The sequence below is a fragment of the Triticum urartu genome, chromosome 3A (genome assembly GCF_056163025.1).
Source record: "Triticum urartu cultivar PI428250 chromosome 3A, HENAU_Tu73, whole genome shotgun sequence".
Lineage (NCBI taxonomy): Eukaryota > Viridiplantae > Streptophyta > Magnoliopsida > Poales > Poaceae > Triticum > Triticum urartu.
Window position 1 is genome coordinate 223357833 of NC_141875.1, and position 22305 is coordinate 223380137.

The 22305-nt window shown below is 47.3% G+C and overlaps 1 protein-coding gene across 1 annotated transcript; it reads left to right on the top strand.

The window, feature by feature from the left end:
• The first annotated feature begins 5866 nt into the window (after nucleotides 1–5866).
• On the top strand, nucleotides 5867–6541 carry LOC147979285 (uncharacterized). The gene has a single exon (XM_087515132.1). It carries the CDS (start codon nucleotides 5867–5869, stop codon nucleotides 6539–6541), a length of 675 nt encoding a protein of 224 aa, XP_087371258.1.
• The last annotated feature ends 15764 nt before the right edge of the window (nucleotides 6542–22305 follow it).

Genomic DNA, 22305 nt, shown 5'->3' on the forward strand with positions numbered 1-22305 from the left:
TTTTATTTAAGCCCCATGATGAATATGAGATTGATAATAGTGTTTGAAATAATATTGAAAGTGGGTTTGGAAGAGTGTCAGCTTTAGATCCCACATATTTGGAGAATGTTCAATCTTATGAAATTTTTGATAAAAGTGGGTTTGGAGAGGTCATGACTTTAGTTAATGTTAATCCCACTATTTTGGAAGAGTGTCAACTTCGCATGCATGCGGATCGTGTTGAGAATATGTTATGTGATAGCTATTTTGTTGAATTTTCTTATGATACAACCTCTAATTATTATGAGAGAGGAAAATATGGTTGTAGAAATTTTTATGTTGTAGAATTATCTCTCGTTATGTTGAGATTGCTATTGTTTCTTTCTTCGTCCTTGCATATGGTAGTTTTTTCTTATCTTGATAATTTGTTTGCTTATAAAATCCCTATGCATATGAAGCATGTTAGACTTAAACTTATTTGTCACATGTTTTATGATTCTCTCTTTGCGCTTCAATTCTTGTCTTTCGTGTGAGCATCATTAAAATTATCAATGCCTAGCTAAGGGCATTAAACAATAGCGCTTGTTGGGAGGCAACCCAATTTTATTTTTGTTTTTGCTTTTTAGGTTCTGTTTTGCAAATAAATAATTCATCTAGCCTCTGTTTAGATGTGGTTTTATGTTTGAGTTAGTGTTTGTGCCAAGTAAGACCTTTGGGATAGCTTACGGTGATAGTTGATTTGATCCTGCTGAAAAACATAAACTTTTGCACCCATGAGATTAGTTTTCATTTTTAACAGAAGCACGACAAAGTACTGATTCTTTTGCAGAGGATTTATAAAAAAATTTCTAGGACTTCCTAGTTTCTAAGGATTTTTGGAGTTACATAAGTATTCTAAATTTCCAGATTGCTATAGACTGTTCTGTTTTTGACATATTCTATTTTTCGCGTGTTGTTTGCTTATTTTAATGAATCTATGGCTAGTATCGGGGGTATGAACAATGGAAAAGTTGGAATACAGTAGACATTACACCAATATAAGTAAAGAATGAGTTCACAACAGTACCAAAGTAGTGATTTATTTTCTTATACTAACGGAGCTTATGATAGTTTCTGCTGAAGTTTTGGGTTGTGAAGTTTTCAAGTTTTGGGTAAGGATTTGATGGACTACGGAATAAGGAGTGGCAAGAGCCTAAGCTTGGGTATGCCCAAGGCACCCCCAAGGTAATATTCAAGGAGGCCAAAGGGCCTAAGCTTGGGGATGCCCCGGGAAGGCATCCCCTCTTCCGTCTTTGTCTATCGATAACTTTACTTGAGGCTATATTTTTATTCACCACATGATATGTGTTATGCTTGGAGCGTCTTGTATTATTTGAGTCTTTGATTTTTAGTTTTCCACAATCATCCTTGCCGTACACACCTTTTGGGAGAGACATGCATGAATCATGATTTATTAGAATGCTCTATGTGCTTCACTGATTTATTTTTTGAGCTAGGCAAAATTGCTCTAGTGCTTCACTTATATCTTTTTAGAGCACGGTGGTGGTTTTATTTTATAGAAATTGATGAACTCTCATACCTCACTTATACTATTTTGAGAGCCTTTAGAACAGCATGGCAATTTGCTTTGATTATAAAATTAGTCCTAATATGATAGGCATCCAAAAGGGATATAATAAAAACTTTCATATAGAATGCATTGAATACTATGGGAAGTTTGATTCCTTATGATTGTTTTGAGATATGAATATGGTGATATAGTCATGCTAGTGAGTAGTTGTGAATTTGATAAATACTTGTGTTAAGGTTTGTGAGTCCCGTAGCATGCACATATGGTGAACCGTTATGTAACGAAGTTGGAGCATGAGATATTTTTTGATTGTCTTCCTTATGATTGGCGGTCGAGGAGGAGCGATGGTCTTTTCCTACCAATCTATCCCCCTAGGAGCATGTGCGTAGTACTTTGTTTCGATGACTAATAGATTTTTGCAATAAGTATGTGAGTTCTTTATGACTAATGTTGAGTCCATGGATTATACACACTCTCACCTTTCCGCCACATATGCTTCCTCAAAACAGCCACCATACCTACATATTATGGCATTTCCATAGCCATTCTGAGATATATTTCCATGCAAATTTCCACCATTCTGTTTATTATGACACGTTCCATCATTGTCATATTGCTTTGCATGATCATGTAGTTGACATCGTATTTGTGGCAAAGCCACCGTTCATCATTTTTTATACATGTCGCTCTTTGACTCATTGCACATCTCGGTACACCGCCGGAGGCATTCACATAGTCATATTTTTGTTCTAGTATCGAGTTGTAATCTTTGAGTGGTAAGTAATTAAAAGTGTGATGATATTCATTATTAGAGCATTGTCCCATGTGAGGAAAAAAGAGAAATGCCAAATAAAAAAAGAGAAGGCCTAAAAAAAGATGAGAAAGAAAAGAAAAGGGGAAATGAGAGAAAAAGTGAGAAGGGACAATGTTCCTATCCTTTTTGCCACACTTGTGCTTCAGAGTAGCACCATGATCTTCATGATAGAGAGTCTCCTATGATATCACTTTCATATGCTAGTGGGAATTTTTGATTATAGAACTTGGTGTCGGGGGGATGAACCCCAGGCAGGCAACGGAACCCAGATCGTTTTCAAAAACAACAGGGCCTGCATCGCCCCTCAACCCGGCCCGACCTTGGCCGAGTTGCTTGACTCAGCCAGGTCGCTCGACCTAGCCAAGCAGGCCGACCCAGCCAGACTCTTCAACTCGGCCCCAATAACCAAGCTCGAGACTTCTCCAGCAAGCCAGCACCGCCCTTGGCGTGTTCTCCAAACCCGACCAAGGGTCAGCGGCCGTCCCATCCTATCCATACGATGGGACGAGTATCCGCCAGCTAATGATCAAAGCCACAGTACCCGCCCATGCCTCTGGTCAGCCGGACGAGGCAACAGTGCCCTCCACCTACCCGCTGACTAGGGCCGGCGTGTCTACAGTGCCCTACGCCTACCCACAGACTAGGTCTGGCATGGCAACAGTGCCCCGGCGTGACCTATAACGCCAACAAGCGGCGACCTGACGGAGCGCCACTATAGCTGACTCAACCCGGCCACGCCCTAACGATCGACAAGACGGCACACAGTGCCCCCTAGGCGCATGGGGCCCGCGTCCGAAGAACCCGGCAAGCCCTGGTACCCGGCGGGTCCCAGCACCGGGTTCCCGGACGCTGAAAACCCGGCCCTACGGCCTTGTAACATTACACTTGTACCCCTGGGGGGTTGACCTATAAAACCCCCAGGAGCCCCCATGCATACGGGCATCCCACTTCATTCACACAGTCGATCACACACGCCTAGCAATCGAGACCCGAGGAGAAGGAGCAGCCTAAGCCTTGGCCGGACCTCCTTCTTCCTCCCTACAGCTCTAGGAGCAGCTTTGTACTGTTACATATAAACCACACTCGGCAGGACTAGGGGTGTTATCCCTCCGGAGAGCCCCGAACCTAGGTATGTCTTGCGTCCCTCACTCGCTCATGCCGACCTCGCCTCTGGAGCCCACCAGTGCCCTCGAGCCTCCTCCTATCTTTAGCCATCCCTTGGCATCTGCCGTGCGCCCACTACGACAGTTGGCACCCATCGTGGGGCAGCTTGAGGTCCTCGCCGGGAGCATGCTTCAGATGGGGATCTTCTCCGACTCCGACGAGCCCGTCACGCTAGAAGATGATGTCATCGACCCGCTCGCCGCCTCCTGCACCACGCTACGCACCTCTGACGCGCCTACGGACGACGAGTACCCCCGCGAGGTACTTAGCTTTTCCGACTCCCCGCTCTCCATCAACGACGGTGCTCCCATCGGCGTGATGGACCTCTCGTGGAGGTTTTCGTCACCAACATCGACGCCTCCTCATCATCGAGCACGGCAAGGAAGGCCGCCGAAGCTAAGGCCGCTGTGGATAGGGCCGGCTTTCCAACCCGCTGCGCGCCACGATACGGAGCCCCCGTGTTCCCCTCGGCACCGACATCGACGCCTCCAACATCGTCGAGGTCCAGAGTCGCCTCAACAATGATCGCCAGCGCTTACTAGACCTCACCGAGATACTCGCCGCCATGCAGCGTCGCCTAGACTCCGCCCAGCTGGAGCGCAACGCCGCCTACGACTTCACGCCTGCTGCCCCCGAGCCAAGCCAGGTCGCCAATGTGCGAGCCCGAGGTGGCGTGATCGGGCGCGCTTTCGGCGCCCTCCCTCCCGTCTACGAGACTCCCGCAAAGAACATGCATGCCGCCCAGGCGGCCGCGGCCGACATGGATCAGCTCGCAGGCGAAGAACTATAGGATCACCTCAAGAGGGTGAACGACCTCCTCGCTGCGGCTAACGCACAGCAGGACCGCCTCAACCAACTCAACAAGCCGGCCGGATCCGGCTCCGCTCGTGTCACAGGACCCGGCGATTTCCAGCACACGGCGTCTTCGCCACCCGGTGAGGCGCACTCTTGCCCCACCCGGACCCGGCGCAAACCCGCCCTGACGGCCGCTGACGGCTTGACGGACGAGCCGGCCTTCGAGGCCCAGCGCCGCCTCAATCCCCTGCTCCAACCCGGCCGACGTCCGGCTGCAGGCTACCCATCCCCCTGCGGCGCGGTCACCGACCGGCTGGGCCTACGCGGCATCGACAACACCGACGCTCGTCACCGCCTCGACCGACTCGCCCTCTCCCAGGAGTTGGAGGAGACCGGCCCCGTCGGACCGGCGTGCTTCAGGCCACGCATCTGGGGCAAGCCCTTCACCGAAGGGTTTACGCTCCCCCGCGACACCCCCAAATACAATGGCACTGTGAAGCCGGAGGACTGGCTCACTGACTACACCACCGCCATCGGCATCGCCGGCGGCAACCACCACCTCGCCGTGTGCTACGCGCCTCTCATGCTCCAGGGTCGGCCCGCACCTGGTTGAACAGTCTGCCGGCCGGCAGCATCAACACGTGGGTCGACTTTGAGAAGGCTTTCATGTACAACTTCACTGGCACCTACAAGCGACCCGGCCACCCCAGTCAGCTCGCCATGTGCGTGTAGGGACCGGCGGAAACCGGCTGAGAGTACCTCGTACGCTAGACCGAGCTCCGGAACAGCTGCAAGGGTGTCCATGAACTTCAAGCCATCCAATACTTCATCAACAGGTGCCGAGACGGCACCCTCCTCAAACACAAGCTCTTGCGCTCCGAGCCGGCCACTATGGCTGTGCTCATGGTAACGGCGGACAAGTACGCCAACACCGACTCCGCCATGAAGATCCAGGTGGCACTAGACGAAGCCGGCAAGGCAAAGCCGGTGCCGCCTCCGAGGCTAGCCGGTGAGGGAAGCCGGCAGCAGCACAACCAGCAGAACAACAAGCGCAAAGCCGATCAACTGGCTCAGCGCTACGACAACGGACTCGTCGCGGCCGTCGAGCAGGCGCCCGCGGCCGACCCGGCCGCCAAACGCCGGAACACCGGCAAAATGGCATGGCAGCCCGCCAAGAGTTTCGAGGAGATGCTCGACGCTCCCTGCAAGCACCACAGCGGCGCGAGGCCGTCTACGCACAGGCTTCAACAGTGCGCCATCACCAAGCGCATCACCAGGGGCAACATCCCGCCACCTCCGGCTCCGGCTCCGGGAGCAGGGCAGCCGCCTCTGCCTCCGCCATCGCCTCTGGCCGCCTGCGCAATATGCGACGACCCCTACCCGGCCCAGAATGCGACCTACGTCGTCTTCACCAGCGTCGGCGAAGACAAGCGCAGTGAGCGCTCCTTCGGCAGGAGGTGAGCACCGTCGTCCCAGCCAAGACGGAGTACATGTATTGGTCGGAGCGCTCGGTCACCTGGACCCGGGAAGACCACCCGGTCGTCATGCCGAACCTGGGTGGTTACGCTCTCGTACTCGACCCCACCATCGTCGCGCCCCGACGCACATGCAAGTTCTCCCGGGTTCTTGTCGACGGATGCAACAGCATCAACATTCTCTACCGTGATACCATGACCAAGCTCGGCCCCGTGGCCAAGGACCTGGAACCGACCCGGACGATCTTCCACGGCATCTTTCCCGGCCTCTCCTGCTCCCTGATCGGCCGGATCCGGCTCGACGTCCTGTTCGGCGACAGCAGCCACTTCCGACGCGAGCCGATCTGGTTCGAGGTGGTGGACCTGTCCAGCGCGTACCATGTGCTGCTGGGTAGGCCCGCGCTCGCCAAGTTCATGGTTGTCCCCCACTACGCCTACCTGAAGATGAAGATGCTGGGTCCAAAGGGCCTCGTCACCATCATAGGCGACTACCGCAAGTCCCTGGGTTGCACCCGAGATGGCACCAAGCTAGCCGAGTCGCTGGTCGTAGCCGAGGAGCGGCGCCAACTCGACCGGATCGGCGCCTTCGCCCAGGAGGCATCGGCCACCCAAATCCCGACCGAGGAGCCGGCCGATGAGGCCGCGTTCAAGCCCTCCAAAGAGACCAAGAAGGTAAAGCTGAACCCGGAGGATCCCAGCTGCAGCAAGTACACTGTTGTGGGTACCCGCCTCGACAGCAAATAGGAAGGCGAGCGCATCGACTTCCTCCGTGAGAATCGGGATATTTTTTCATGGACCCCCAAGGACATGCCGGGTATCCCGAGGAAGTACGCCAAGCACAAAATCCACGTCCGCAAGGACGCCAAGCCTGTCCGTTAACCCCTGCGATGCTTTTCCAAAGAGAAGAGAAGGACCAACAGTGAAGAGGTCACCAAGCTCTTGGCGGCCGGCTTCATCATGGAAGTATTTCACCCCGAGTGGCTGGCCAACCCAGTCCTCGTCCTGACGAAGAACAAGACCTGGCGCATGTGTATTGATTAAACCAGCCTAAACAAGGCCTGTCCCAAAGACCCGTTCGCCCTCCTGCGGATCGACCAAGTCATCGACTCCGCCGCCGGTGCAAGCTCCTGTCCTACCTGGATGCTTACTCCGGCTATCATCAGATCAAGCTGGACCCGACCGACGCCCCAAAGACGTCCTTCATCACACCTTTTGCGACGAGTTGATGAACGGTGGGAGGTTGATGCGGTCCTCGTCAAGACTGCGAACGTAGAAAAAGGAATTCTGCCATTTCTTGGTAGAATCCTCTAGCGGCACCTTCGGGCAGTCGGCGCCCGACTGCTTGGTGTTGACGGCCACCCCGCACTCGGACATCTCTCCGGCCTTCGACCCCTGCTGCTTCAGAGAGAAGAAGCGCACCCAGAGGTCGATCGAAGGCTCGACCCCCAGGTACCCCTCGTAGAGGGTGACGAAGCCAGACAGCTGCATGATCGCGCCGACGCCAAGATGATGGGGCTGGAGCCCAAAGAACTCCAGAAACTAGCGGAAGAAGCCGCTCGCGGGCTGCCCGAACCCACGCTTGAAGTGCGGCCGGAAGACCACCCGATCCGAACCCTTGGACCGTGGCTCTCGCTCGCCTTGCGGGAGACGCGCCTCGACCTCCTCCGCCCTCGGCAGGTGCCTGGTGTCGCGGAGGTAGGCGATGTCGTTGAGGGTGACGGTCGAGCCCATCCACGACCCTGACGGCAGTGCCATCAACCCATGTGCGAAGAAGAAGAAGGAGAGGGAAAGGAAGATGGCAAGAAAGCCCTGCTCGGGACGGCAGGCGTCGCAGCTAGCGGCGACCGTCGGAAGCAGAGGGAGGATGAAGGGGCAGGGGAGCGCGAAAGTGAATGATCTCCGCCGCCCCCCTTGCCCCCAATTTATAGGCCACGATTCGAAAAGTGGGGAAGTGGGATCGTTTGCGCTCCCCCCGCCCACTTTCCCACAATAAGTTCGCACGTACGCATGCAATAACTGCGTGGAGAATGGCAACCGACCTGCGGACGCCGCAATAAATCTTCGCGCGTAGTCCAAGGGCGTGCAGCGGTGGGTGCCAGGGCGTCGCCCCGTCCTATCGCGCGCGTGGCCTATCAGGCCCTTCCGGCTCCCAGGCACCACGTGGCGGGCACGTGAAGCCCAAAAGATTGCCCAAGATTCGTCGAGCTCCTTGGTTTCCTTCCACGACCGAGATGCCGTGATCCGGCTTCTGAAAGCCAGCACACAATGGGTGTTGCCAGACCCGGCGGTCACCAAGTTTGCCTTTGCAAAGGGGGGGGGACTGCGAAGGCCCACCCATCTGAAGATGGTAGACCTTCACAGTTTCGGGGACTACTATCGGGGGGATGAACCCCAGGCAGGCAACGGAACCCGGATCCTTTTCAAAAACAACGGGGCCTGCATCTCCCCTCAACCCAGCCCGACCTAGGCCGAGTTGCTCGACTCGGCATGGTCACTCGACCCGGCCAAGCAGGCCGACCCGGCCAGACTCCTCAACTCGGCCCCAACAACCAAGCTCAAGACTTCTCCAGCAAGCCAGCACCACCCTTGGCGTGTTCTCCAAACCCGGCCAAGAGTCAGCGGCCATCCCATCCCAGCCGTACGATGGGACGAGTCTCCGCCAGCTAATGATCAATGCCACAGTACCCCACCCACGCCTCTGGTCAGTCGGACAAGGCAACAGTGCCCTCCACCTATCCGCTGACTAGTGCCGGTGTGGCAACAGTGCCCTACGCCTACCCGCAGACTAGGTCTGGTGTGGCAATAGTGCCCCTGCGTGACCTATGATGCCAACAAGCTGCGACCTCATGGGGCGCCACTGTAGTCGACTCAACCCGGCCATGCCCTGACGATCGACAAGATGACACACAGTGCCCCCTAGGTGCATGGGGCCCGTGTCCGGAGAACCCGGCGAGCCCTGGTACCCGATGGGTCCTAGCACCGGGTTCCCGGATGCTAACAACCCGGCCCTACGGCCTTGTAACATTACAATTGTACCGCTGGGAGGTTGACCTATAAAACCCTTCAGGAGCCCCCATGCATATAGGCATCCCACTTCATTCACACAGTCGATCACACACGCCTAGCAAGCGACACCCGATGAGAGGGAGCAGCCTAAGCCTTGGCGGACCTCCTTCTTCCTCCCTACAGCTCTAGGAGTTGCTCTGTACTGTTACATATAAACCACACTCGGCAGGACTAGGGGTGTTATCTCTCCGAAGAGCCCCAAACCTGGGTATGTCTTACGTCCCGCGTTCGCTCATGCCGACCTCGCCTCTGGAGCCAACCAGTGCCCTCGAGCCGCCTCCTATCTTTAGCCATCCCTTGGCATCTGCCGTGCGCCCACCACGACACTTGGCTTGTATATTCCAGTGATGGGCTTCCTCAAAATGCCCTAGGTCTTCATGAGCAAGCAAGTTGGATGCACACCCACTTAGTTTTATTTTTGAGATTTCATAAACTTATAGCTCTAGTGCATCCATTGCATGGCAATCCCTAGTCACTCACATTGATATATATTAATGGGCATCTCCATAGCCCGTTGATACGCCTAGTTGATGTGAGACTATCTCCTTCGTTTTTTCTTCTCAACAACCACGGTCTATTCCACCTATAGTGCTATGTCCATGGCTCACTCTCATGTATTGTGTGGAAGTTGAAAAGTTTTGAGAACATCGAAAGTATGAAACAATTGCTTGGCCTGTGAGTGGAGTTGTGCATGATTTGAGTATTTTGTGTGATGAAGATGGAGCATAGCCAGACTATATGATTTTGTAGGGATAAGCTTTCTTTGGCCATGTTATTTTGAGATGACATAATTATTTGTTAGTATGCTTGAACTATTATTGTTTTTATGTCAATATTAAAGTTCTTTTGAATCTTATGGATCTGAACATTCATGCCACATTAAAGAGAATTACATGGATAAATATGTTAGGTAGCATTCCACATCAAAATTTTTGTTTTTATCATTTACCTACTCGAGGACGAGTAGGAATTAAGCTTGGGGATGCTTGATACATTGATACGTCTCTAACGTATTTATAATTTTTCATTGTTCCATGTTGTTATGTTATCAATCTTGGTTGTTTGATAATCATTTTATATTATTTTTTGGTACTAACCTATTGACATAGTGCCAAGTGCCAGTTGTTGTTTTTTGCATGTTTTTTACATCACAGAAAATCAATACCAAACGGAATCCAAATGCAGAGAAACTTTTTGTGGAATTTTTATGGACCAGAAGACACCCAATGGGCCGGAGAAGCACCTGGGGGTGCCTCGAGGGAGGCACAACCCACCAGGGCATGCCCAGGTGGGTTGTGCCCACCTCGATGGCCTCCCGCACTCCTCTTTGCTCTATAAATACACCAATATTCCAGAAACCCTAGGGGAGTCGACGAAAATCAATTCCAGCCGCCGCAGAGTCCAGAACCACCAGATCCAATCTAGACACCATCACGGAGGGGTTCACCACTTCCATTGGTGCCTCTCCGATGATGCATGAGTAGTTCTTTGTAGACCTTCGGGTCCGTAGTTAGTAGCTAGATGGCTTCCTCTCTCTCGTTTGATTCTCAATACAATGGTCTCTTGCAGATCCATATGATGTAACTCTTTTGTGGTGTGTTTGGTGGGATCCGATGAACTTTGAGTTTATGATCAGATCTATCTCTTTTTATCCATGAAAGTTATTTGAGTTTCTTTGATCTCTTATATGCATGATTGCTTATAGCCTCGTATTTCTTCTCCAATATTTGGGTTTTGTTTGGCCAACTTGATCTATTTATCTTGCAATGGGAAGAGGTGCTTTGTAGTAGGTTCGATCTTACGGTGCTTGATCCCAGTGACAGAAGGGGAACCGACACGTATGTATCGTTGCTACTAAGGATAAAATGATGGGGTCTATTTCTACATAAATAGATCTTGTATACATCATGTCATTGTTCTTATTGCATTACTCCATTTCTCCATGAACTTAATACACTAGATGCATGTTGGAAAGCGGTCGATGTGTGGAGTAATAGTAGTAGATGCAGGCATGAGTCGGTTGATAACCCACAAGTATAGGGGATTGCAACACTTTTCGAGGGTAGAGTATTCAACCCAAATTTATTGATTCGACACAATGGGAGCCAAAGAATATTCCCAAGTATTAACAGTTGAGTTATGAATTCAACCGCACCTGAAAGACTTAATATCTACAACAAAGTATTTAGTAACAAAGTAATATGATAGTAGCGGTAACAGTAGGAGAAGTAATAGTAGCAGTTTTGTAGTGATTGTAACAGAGGCAACAGAAAAGTAACTAAGCAAAGATCAATATGTGAAAAGCTCGTAGGCAATGGATCAGTGATGGATAATTATGTCGGATGCGATTCCTAATGCAACAGTTATAACATAGGGTGACACAGAACTAGCTCATGTTCATCAATGTAATGTAGGCATGTATTTTGAATATAGTCATATGTGCTTATGGAAAAGAACTTGCATGACATCTTTCGTCCTACCCTCCCATGGCAGCGGGGTCCTATTGGAAACTTAGGGATATTAAGGCCTCCTTTTAATAGAGTACCGGACCAAAGCATTAACACTTAGTGAATACATGAACTCCTCAAACTACGGTCATCACCGGTAAGTATCCCGATTATTGTCATTTCAGGGTTAACGGATCACGACACATAATAGGTGACTATAGACTTGCAAGATAGGATCAAGAACTCACATATATTCATGAAAACATAATAGGTTCAGATCTGAAATCATGGCACTCGGGCCCTAGTGACAAGCATTAAGCATAGCAAAGTCATAGCAACATCAATCTCAGAACGTAATGGATACTAGGGATCAATCCCTAACAAAACTAACTTGATTACATGATAAATCTCATCCAACCCATCACCGTCCAGAAAGCCTACGATGGAATTACTCACACGGCAGTGAGCATCATGAAATTGGTGATGGAGGAAGGTAGATGATGATGATGGCGGCGGATTCCCCTCTCCGGAGCCCCGAACGGACTCCATATTAGCCCTCCCGAGAGATATTAGGGCTTGGCGGCGACTCCGTATCGTAAAACGTGATGAATCCTTCTCTCTGATTTTTTTCTCCCCGAACGTGAATACATAGAGTTGGAGTTGAGGTCGGTGGAGCACCAGGGGGCCCACGAGGTAGGGGGCGCGCCCAGGGGGGTAGACGCGCCCCCACCCTCGTGGACAGTGTGTGGGCCCCCTGGCCTTGATTATTTCGCCGGTATTTTTTATATATTCCAAAATATTCTTCGTTGATTTTCAGGTCATTCCGAGAACTTTTATTTCTGCACAAAAATAACACCATGGCAATTCTGTTGAAAACAACGTCAGTCCGGGTTAGTTCCATTCAAATCATGCAAGTTAGAGTCCAAAACAAGGGCAAAAGTGTTTGGAAAAATAGATACATTGGAGACGTATCAACTCCCCCAAGCTTAAACCTTTGCTTGTCGTCAAGCAATTCAGTTCATAAACTGAAAGTGATAAAGAAAAACTTTTACAAACTCTTTTTGATCTTGTTGTTGTAAATATGTAAAGCCATGATTCAAGTTTTCAGCAAAGATTATGAACTAACCATATTCACAATAACATTTCGGTCTCATGTTTACTCATATCAATGACATAATCCACTAGCGAGCATTAATAGTAAATCTTAGATGACAACAATTTCTCAAAACAATCATCATATGATATAACAAGATGGTATCTTGCTAGCCCTTTCTGAGACCGCAAAACATAAACGCAGAGCACCTCTGAAGATCAAGGGCTGACTGGAAATTGTAATTCATGGTAAAAGAGATCCAGTCACAGTCATACTCAATGTAAACTAATAGTAATGCATGCAAATGACAGCGGTGCTCTCCAACTGGTGCTTTTTAATAAGAGGATGATGACTCAACATAAAAGTAAGTAGATAGGCCCTTCTCAGAAGGAAGCAGGGATTTGTAGAGGAGCCAGAGCTTGGTTTTTGAAACAGAGATAAATAATATTTTGAGCGACATACTATCATTGTCAACATAACAACCGAGAGATCTTGATATCTTCCATGCTACACACATTATAAGCAGTTCCCAAATAGAATGATAAAGTTTATACTCCCCCTACCACCAACAAACATCAATCCATGGCTTGTCCTAAACAACGGGTGCCTCCAACTAACAACAATCCTGAGGGAGTTTTGTATGCAATTATTTTGATTTGATTTGACCATGGGACTGGGCATCCCGGTTACCAGCCATTTTCTCGTGAGTGAGGAGTGGAGTCCACTCCTCTTGAGAATAACCTGCCTAGCATGGAGGATATAGACAGTCCTAGTTGATACATGAGCTATTCAAGCATACAAAACAGAATTTCATTTGAAGGTTTAGAGTTTGGCACATACAAATTTACTTGGAACGGCAGGTAGATACCACATATAGGAAGGTATGGTGGACTCATATGGAATATCTTTGGGGTTTATGGAGTTGGATTCACAAGCAGTATTCCCTCTTAGTACAAGTGAAGGCTAGAAAGAGAATGGGAGGCGACCAGCTAGAGAGCGACAACAGTGATGACCATGCATTAAAATTAATCAACACTGAACGCAAGCATGGGTAGGATATAATTCACCATGAACATAAATATCGTGGAGGCTATGTTGATTTTTTTTTCGACTACATGTGTGAACATGTGCCAAGTCAAGCCACTCGAATCATTCAAAGGAGGATACCACCCTATCATACCAGATTACAACCATTTTAATAGCATCTTGGCACGCAAGGTAAACCATTATAAACTCCTAGCAAATTAAGCATGGCATGAGCAACTATAATCTCTAATTGTCATTGCAAACATGTTTCATTCATAATAGGCTGAATCAGGAACGATGAACTAATCATATTTACAAAAACAAGAGAGGTCGATTTCATACCAGCTTCTCTCATCTCAATCAGTCCATCATATATCGTCATTATTTCCTTTTACTTGCGCAACCGAACGGTGTGGATAATAATAATAGTGCACATGCATTGGAATAAGCTGGAATCTGCAAGCATTCAATATACAGGAGAAGACAAGGTAACATGGGCTCTTGGTTAGATCAACAATAATGCATATGAGAGCCACTCAACATTTTCATCATGGTCTTCTCCTCTCGACCCCCAAAGAAAAGAAATAAAACTATTTACACGGGAAAGCTCCCAACAAACAAAAGAAGAACAAGAAATCTTTTTGGGTTTTTTTATTATTACTACAACAAGCATGGAAAGTAAACTAGCTAAAAGATACAAGTAGTTGTTTGTTTTTCTTAAGGTTTTTCAAACACACAAGAAGAAAGCTTAAAACAGAAAATAAACTAGCATTTACAATGAAAAAGTGTGAGCACCGACAACTGGCATGAGTGTGTGAACATGAATGTAATGTCGATGAGAAATATGTACTCCCTCAAGCTTAGGCTCTTGGCCTAAGTTGGTCTATGCCCACGGATGGCCTGGTGGATATCCGAAGTTGAAGCTGGGGTCGTACTGAGATGCAGCAGCTACTGCATGAAGAGCTGCAACTTGGAGGCGAGCTGCCTCCGTCCTCCTCTCGTATTCATTCGCCTCCTCCCTGGTTATAACATATCTCCCTTTTGTCTGAAAGTCAAAGAAAGCAGGAGCAGGGAGAGAAACATGGACAGTGAGACGCCTGTCAAAGATTAGTCGATACTGGAGAGGTTGTTCATTCCTCTCAATAAACTGATGGTGAACCATGGCATTAAAATCTGGATAAGCAGGAGGCAACTCAATATAATTCTCATGTATGGGTATCTCAAGAAAATTAGCTACATGAGTTGCATAAATTCCACCAAACAAGTCTCCACTTAAACTATTAAGATGCAACCTACGTGCAACAATAGCCCCCAAGTTATATTGTTTATCACCTGATACAACACTCTTGAGGACACTAAGATCTGGAACGCACATGTGACAAGCCTCATCTTTACCGTTAATGCATCTACCCACGAAGAGAGCAAAATAATGTATGGAAGGAAAATGAATGCTCCCTATGGTAGCTTGTGTGATTTCCCTAGACTCCCCCACAGTAATACGAGCAAGAAAGTCTTTATATTCAGATTTGCAAGGTTCACTAGCATTACCCCACTGCGGGAGTTTACAAGAAGTATTAAAATCTTCTAAATCCATGGTATAAGATTTATCATAGAGATCAAATAGGACAGTGTGAGAATTGCGTGATGATATAAATTTGAACCTTCTCACAAAGGAATCAGTTAGTGATAATATTGGGGGCACTTATCTGACAAGAAGCCCTCAAGTTTAGCATTACGCACATACGCGTCAAATTCCTCCTTAATTCCTGCTTGGACCATAAAATCTTCTGACGGCCATTCACAAGGCCGCACTTGAGCTTCCATTGGTAGTTCATAATCTGGCTCACGTATCGCGAGCCTAGGTGCCTGCTTTCTCGTGGAACCACCTTGATACATTTTCCTAAAAATATTTCTTCCTCTGAAAAATTTCTAAAATTTTTAGTAACTCAAAATAAAAGTGAACCAAACTCAACAAAATTGATAGGAACTACTCCCACAAGTGCCTAGAGGCCATATCATGCATTAAAACTACTTTTGACGACATAAATTTGACATGCAAGGCTCAAGAACAGGGTCAACAAAGCAGCAAAACTTTGCAATAAATAAAGCACTAGAACAAAAACTAATTGGGCCATTGGAGGAGTCACATACCGAAGAACAATCCCCCAAAGCAGTTTTGTGAATGGAGCTTTGAGCAAGGAGATCGAAAATGGCAGCAAGATGAGCTAGAACTCGGGTTTGAGCTGGTGGGTGATTTTTTTCTGGAGGAAGACGAAGTGTGTGGGTGCAAGAATAAGTGGAGGGGCCCATGTGGGGTGCACGAGGCAGGGGCGCACCCTCCACCCTCGTGGGCACATGGTGGGTCCCCCTGGTGTGTTCTCAGTGCAAAAAATTCTTAAATATTCTAGAAAAAAACGTATAAAATTTTCAGGGCATTTGGAGAACTTTATTTTCAGGGTATTTTTTATTGCAAGGATAGGTCAGAAAATAGACAGAAAATACAATTTTTGATTTATTTAATCTAAATAACAGAAAGTAAAAAGAGGGTACAGAGGGTTGTGTTTTCTAACTTCATCCATCTCATGCTCATCAAAAGGAATCCACTAACAAGGTTGATCAAGTCTTGTTAACAAATCTTTTCGAATAACATGAATCCGGAGAATTTTCGAATAACACTAGGTTACCTCAACAGGGATATGCACATCATCAACAATAATAATATCATATTTCTTCTTGACCGTAGGAAGAGGAAATTCAAAACCTCTAGTAATAATGGTTGGAATTTTTCCAATAGAATTGAAACTATGGACTTGAGGTTGTTTCCTCGGAAAGTGTACCGTATGCTCATTACCATTAACATGAAAAGTGGCATTGCCTTTATTGCAATCAATAACAGCCCCTGTAGTATTCAAAAAGGGTCTACCAAGAATAATAGACATACTATCGTCCTCGGGAATATCAAGAATAACAATGTCCGTTAAAATAGTAACGTTTGCAACCACAACAGGCACATCCTCACAAATACCGACAGGTATAGCAGTTGATTTATCGGCCATTTGCAAAGATGTTTAAGTAGGTGTCAACTTATTCAATTCAAGTCTATGATATAAAGAGTGAGGCATAACACTAACACCGGCTCCAAGATCACATAAAGCAATTTTAACATAGTTTCTTTTAATGGAGCATGGTATAGTTGGTACTCCGGGATCTCCTAGTTTCTTTGGCATTCCACCTTTAAAAGTATAATTAGTAAGCATGGTGGAAATTTCAACATCTGGTATCTTTCTCTTATTTGTAACAATATCTTTCATATACTTAGGATAAGGATTCATTTTAAGCATATCAATCAAACGTATACGCAAAAAGATAGGTCTAATCATTTTAGCAAAGCGCTCAAAATCCTCATCATCCTTTTCTTGGATGGTTTAGGAGGAAAAGGCATGGGTTTATGAACCCATGGTTCTCTTTCTTTACCGTGCTTCCTAGCAACGAAGTCTCTCTTATCATAACATTGATTCTTTGATTGTGGGTTATCAAGATCAACAGCAGGTTCAATCTCTACATCATTGTCATTGCTAGGTTGAGCATCAACATGAACATCATCAATAACATTATCACTAGGTCCATGTTCATTACCAGATTGTGTTTCAACATCAAAAATAGAAATATCATTGGGATTCTCAAGTGTATCAACAACAGGTTCACTAGAAGCATGCAAAGTTCTATCATTTTTCTTTTTCTTCCTCTTAGAAGAACTAGGTGCATCAACATTAGTTCTCTGAGAATCTTGCTCAATTTTCTTAGGGTGGCCCTCAGGATACAAAGGTTGCTGAGTCATTTTACCCCCTCTAGTCACAAATATAACAACATTATCATTTTTCTTATTATTTAATTCATTGAGCAAATCATTCTGAGCTTTAAGTACTTGTTCTACTTGAGTGGTAACCATAGAAGCATGTTTAGTAATGAGTTTAAGTTCACCATTAACTCTAGACATATAATCACTCAAGTGTTCAATCATATAAGCATTACATTTCAATTGTCTACCAACATAAGCATTGAAGTCTTCTTGTTTAATCATAAAGTCATCAAACTCATCCAAGCATTGGCTAGCAATTTTAGTACACGGGATTTCACATTTATCAAATCTATAGAGAGAATTTACCTTTACTACCGGTGTCGGGTTATCAAGACCTGTATCTCTTCAATAGGTGGTAAATTCTTAACATCTTCAGCTTTAATACCTTTTTCTTTCATAGATTTCTTTGCCTCTTGCATATCTTCAGGACTGAGAAATAGAATACCCCTTTTCTTCGGAGTTGTCTTAGGAGTTGGTTCAGGAAGTGTCCAATGATTTTCATTACTCAACATATTATTCAATAGCAATTCAGCTTGATCAACAGTTCTTTCCCTGAAAACACAACCAGCACAACTATCCAGGTGGTCTCTAGAAGCATCAGTTAGTCCATTATAAAAGATATCAAGTATTTCATTTTTCTTGAGAGGATGATCAGGCAAAGCATTAAGTAATTGGAGAAGCCTCCCCCAAGCTTGTGGGAGACTCTCTTCAATTTGCACAAAATTATATATTTCCCTTAATGCAGCTTGTTTCTTATGAGCGGGGAAATATTTAGCAGGGAAGTAATAAATCATATCCTGGGGACTACGCACACAACCAGGATCAAGAGAATTAAACCATATTTTAGCATCACCATTTAATGAGAACGGAAACAACTTAAGGATAAAGTAATAGCGAGTTTTCTCATCATTAGTGAACAGGGTTGTAACACCCTCGATCCGACTATATCTCCCACGTGTCGAGGCATGACTTAGAGGCATAATCGCATTGAAGGCATATGTCGCAAGTTAGGCAATCTTCACAACATCCCATGTAATAAGAATAATAAAGGGGAGATAACATAGTTGGCTTACACTCGCCACGTCAATCAAGTACATAAATAACATTACATCATCCAAACACTCATGGCCCGACTACGGCGCCAAAATAAAAGAGAACCCAACATGCAACACGGTCCCGTTCACCCCCAACTGGGCACCTCTACTGATCATCAGGAAAGGAAACATAGTAACGTTGAGAGTCTTTGTCGAACTCCCACTTGAGCTCGAGCGCGTCACCTGTAGCGGAATCATCAGGCCCTGCATCTGGTGTAATAGTAATCTGTGAGCCACAGGGACTCAGCAATCTCGCACCCTCACGATCAAGACTATTTAAGCTTGTAGGTAAGTCAAGGTAAAATATGTGGAGCTGCAGCAAGCGACTAGCATATATGGTGGCTAACTTATTCGCAAAAGAGAGCGAGAAGAGGAGGCAAAGCGCGAGCGAGAAACTAGAGAGCAACCTGCGCAAGCATTACTCCAACACCGTGTCCACTTCCCGGACTCCGCCGAGAAGAAGCCATCACGGTAACACACTCAGTTGATTCATTTTAATTAGGTTAAACTTCAAGTTATCTACAATCGGACATTAACAAATTCCCATCTGCCCATAACCGCGGGCACGGCTTTAGAAAGTTCAAATCCCTGCAGGGGAGTCCCAACTTAGCCCATGACAAGCTCTCACGGTCAACGAAGGAATAGACCTCCTCCCAAGACGTTCCGATCAGACTCGGTATCTCGGTTCTTCAATACACTTCGACAGGTTAAAACAAGACCAGCAACACCGCCCGAATGTGCTGACAAATCCCGATAGGAGCTGCACATATCTCTTTCTCAGGGCACACTCAGATTGTGCAAACTTCCGGTAGGCCAGCCCAGAGTTGCCCCTGGTAGCAACCGGCGGCTGACAAGTTTGGACCAACACTCAGAGGAGCACTGGCCCGGGGGGTTAAAATAAGATGACCCTCGGGCTCCGGAAACCCAAGGGAAAAATAGGCTAGGTGGAAAATGGTAAAACCAAGGTTGGGCATTGCTGGAAAAGCGTTAATCAAGGCGAACTATCAAGGGGTTCCCATTATAACCCAACCGCGTAAGGAACGCAAAATCTGGGAACATAACACCGATATGACGGAAGCTAGGGCGGCAAGAGTGGAACAAAACACTAGGCGAGAGGCCGAGCCTTCCACCCTTTACCAAGTATATAGATGCATTAAGATAACAAGATAATATGATGATATCCCAACAAGTAAATAAATGTTCCAACAAGTAACGGCCTCCAATCTTCACCTGCAGCTAGCAACGCTATAAGAGGGGCTGAGCAAAGCGGTAACATAGCCAATCAACGGTTTGCTAGGACATGGTGGGTTAGAGGTTTGACATGGCAATTTGGGAGGCTTGAAAGCAAGTGGTAGGAATCGTAGCATTGGCATAGCAAAAGAGTGAGCAAACTAGCATAGCAAAGATAGTAGTGATTTCGAGGGTATGATCATCTTGCCTGCACAGTTGTCAGAGTTGACTGGATCCTCGAAAGCAAACTCAACGGGCTCCTCATTAGCGAACTCGTCTCCCGGATCTACCAAAACAAGACAAACAAGCAACAAGGACACAATCAACCGCGTGCAAGATTCAACCAATATGATGCAATGATGATATGCTATGCGGGATGCGATGCGGGATGCAAAATGCAAGATGTGACAGGAAATGCAAGTACCTGGCCTCAACATGGAAATCCAAGTGTGCCACTGGAAATATGAGAGGAAATCACTTGAAAACGATATAAAGAACGTCGGAATCGGAGTTACGGTTTGGAAATGGCAAGCGTTTCAAAAATGACACCGGTCTGCGATTTACAGCAAGTAGCCATCTAAATGCAACGAAAAAAACATGCTACAGCACCCAAACATGAAAAAAAATACATCGCAGGGATGCATTCAAGATGCTTAACAAAAGTCTAGCACTGAGCTATAGCCAATTCATCCATTAACAGGTTCAAACAAGCATGGCAAAAATGCATATGGCAAACAGATCTCAGACTTAGTGAAATTAACACTTGTCTGGAATTTCAGATCAGGTAGCCCTGTTCGGAGCAACAAAACTACATTCTACAGGAACTGAACATGGCAAAGTAAAGAATGGCATGGAGCTACTCAAAAAGCTTAACAAAAGTCCATTAGTGACCTTGAGCCAAAAGGGATCAGAAAATACAATTGCAAGCAAGTGAACATGGCAAAAACATAATCAGTTTTCAGACTTGGTGAAAACTGGCACATGCTGAAAACACAACTCAAGTAGGCATGTTCACGAGCTCGATGCACTCACTACGGTGCAAGTCATGACCAACTAAGCATACACCCATTAAGAACACACAAAAAGCAAGCTACACATGGCAAGAACAATAAGATAGCATGCACGGATCAACTACAACAACATCGGCAAAATTGCAAACAAGTTGACAATCTGCCCAGATTCACAAAGTAGCAAAAGTAGAGCTCGATTGACTCAACCTAGGGTGCTCCATAAATGCAAACAAAGACATGGATGGATAGATAACTACAAGATTAACAAAACATCCTTATTGATCATCCTCAAAAGAGGCACGGATCACTAGGAAACAACATGAACATATGGTCATGTGAGATAAACAGCTCAAGGACTTAGTGGAATTGCTAAGTCCCTGAAAACAGAATTACCGAGTGCCTCACTTTGCAAGCTTCCACTAGTCACCACACTCATCACAAAAATACATGGGTTGTACCTCTGGAAAGATGACAAAACCCTTAACAAAACATATGTAGAGCATCAGGGCATATCAAGCACGCAATAATCATGGCAAAAATGACAAAAAGCTAAATGGAGCAGCAGATCTGACAATTATCTCGAGTAGCCCTCTTCTAACAGCATTTCGGGCATCAAGATGAACTCAAATGAAAATTATGCAATGGAATGAAATGATGTACTCTCTGAGATGAACATTTTGATATGCTATATGCATGAATCGGAGCTACAGATGCAAAGTTATGGGGCTATGAACAGGAGCACCTGGATCTGGGATTTCGGGACTTAGATGAAAAACAACCTCTCCGGGACAGATCTAGGGTTTCGGCGGGCACGCGGATCGAGGCGGCGGCGCTCTCGCTGGGGAAGACGAGGACGGCGGCGGCCGGGCCTTGGCGTGGAGGAGGAGACGGCCGGGGTGGTCGCCGGCGCGGCTCCGGGCGCGGCGGGGCGGCGCGGCCGGGTGGAGGCGTCGGGTGGCGCGGCGAGCTCGGCCTGGGGCGGCGCGGCGAGATCGGCCGACGAGGTGGCGACGGCGTGCGGCGGGGCGGCGCGGATCGGCGCTGGGGCGAGGAGGTAGGCGGCGCGTGGGCCGGGGAGGGCCTCCCGCGGGCCGCATCGGGCTTCGGCGGCGGTGTAAGGCGGTAGGCAATGGTGGCGTGCCACGTGGCGGCGGCGGGGTGGACCAGACGTGTCCGACGCCGTCGGACGTGTCCGGCGGCGACGGATCTGAGATTTACGGTTTCGGACGAGGGGGGGTCCGGATTTCGGGGAAGGGGTCTATATATAGGCATAGAGGGAGCTAGGAGAGTCCAAATGAGGTGCGGTTTTCGGCCACGCGATCGTGATCGAACGCTCTAGATGATGGAGAAGGCTTAGGTGGGTTTTGGGCCAAATTGAAGGGGTGTTGGGCTGCAACACACACGAGGCCTTTTCGGTCCCTCGGTTAACCGTTGGAGTATCAAACGAAGTCCAAATGATACGAAACTTGACAGGCGGTCTACCGGTAGTAAACCAAGGCCGCTTGGCAAGTCTCGGTCCAATCCGGAAATGTTTAATCCCCACACACGAAAGAAAGGTAGAATTGACCACCGGAGGAGAACGAAGCGCCGGAATGCAAAACGGACAACGGGGAAAATGCTCGAATGCATGAGATGAACACGTATGCAAATGCAATGCACATGATGACATGATATGAGATGCAT

Excerpts from the sequence above, each read along its gene's own strand:
- LOC147979285 (XM_087515132.1), top strand. The coding sequence starts at position 5,867 with ATGCCGAACCTGGGTGGTTACGCTCTCGTACTCGACCCCACCATCGTC.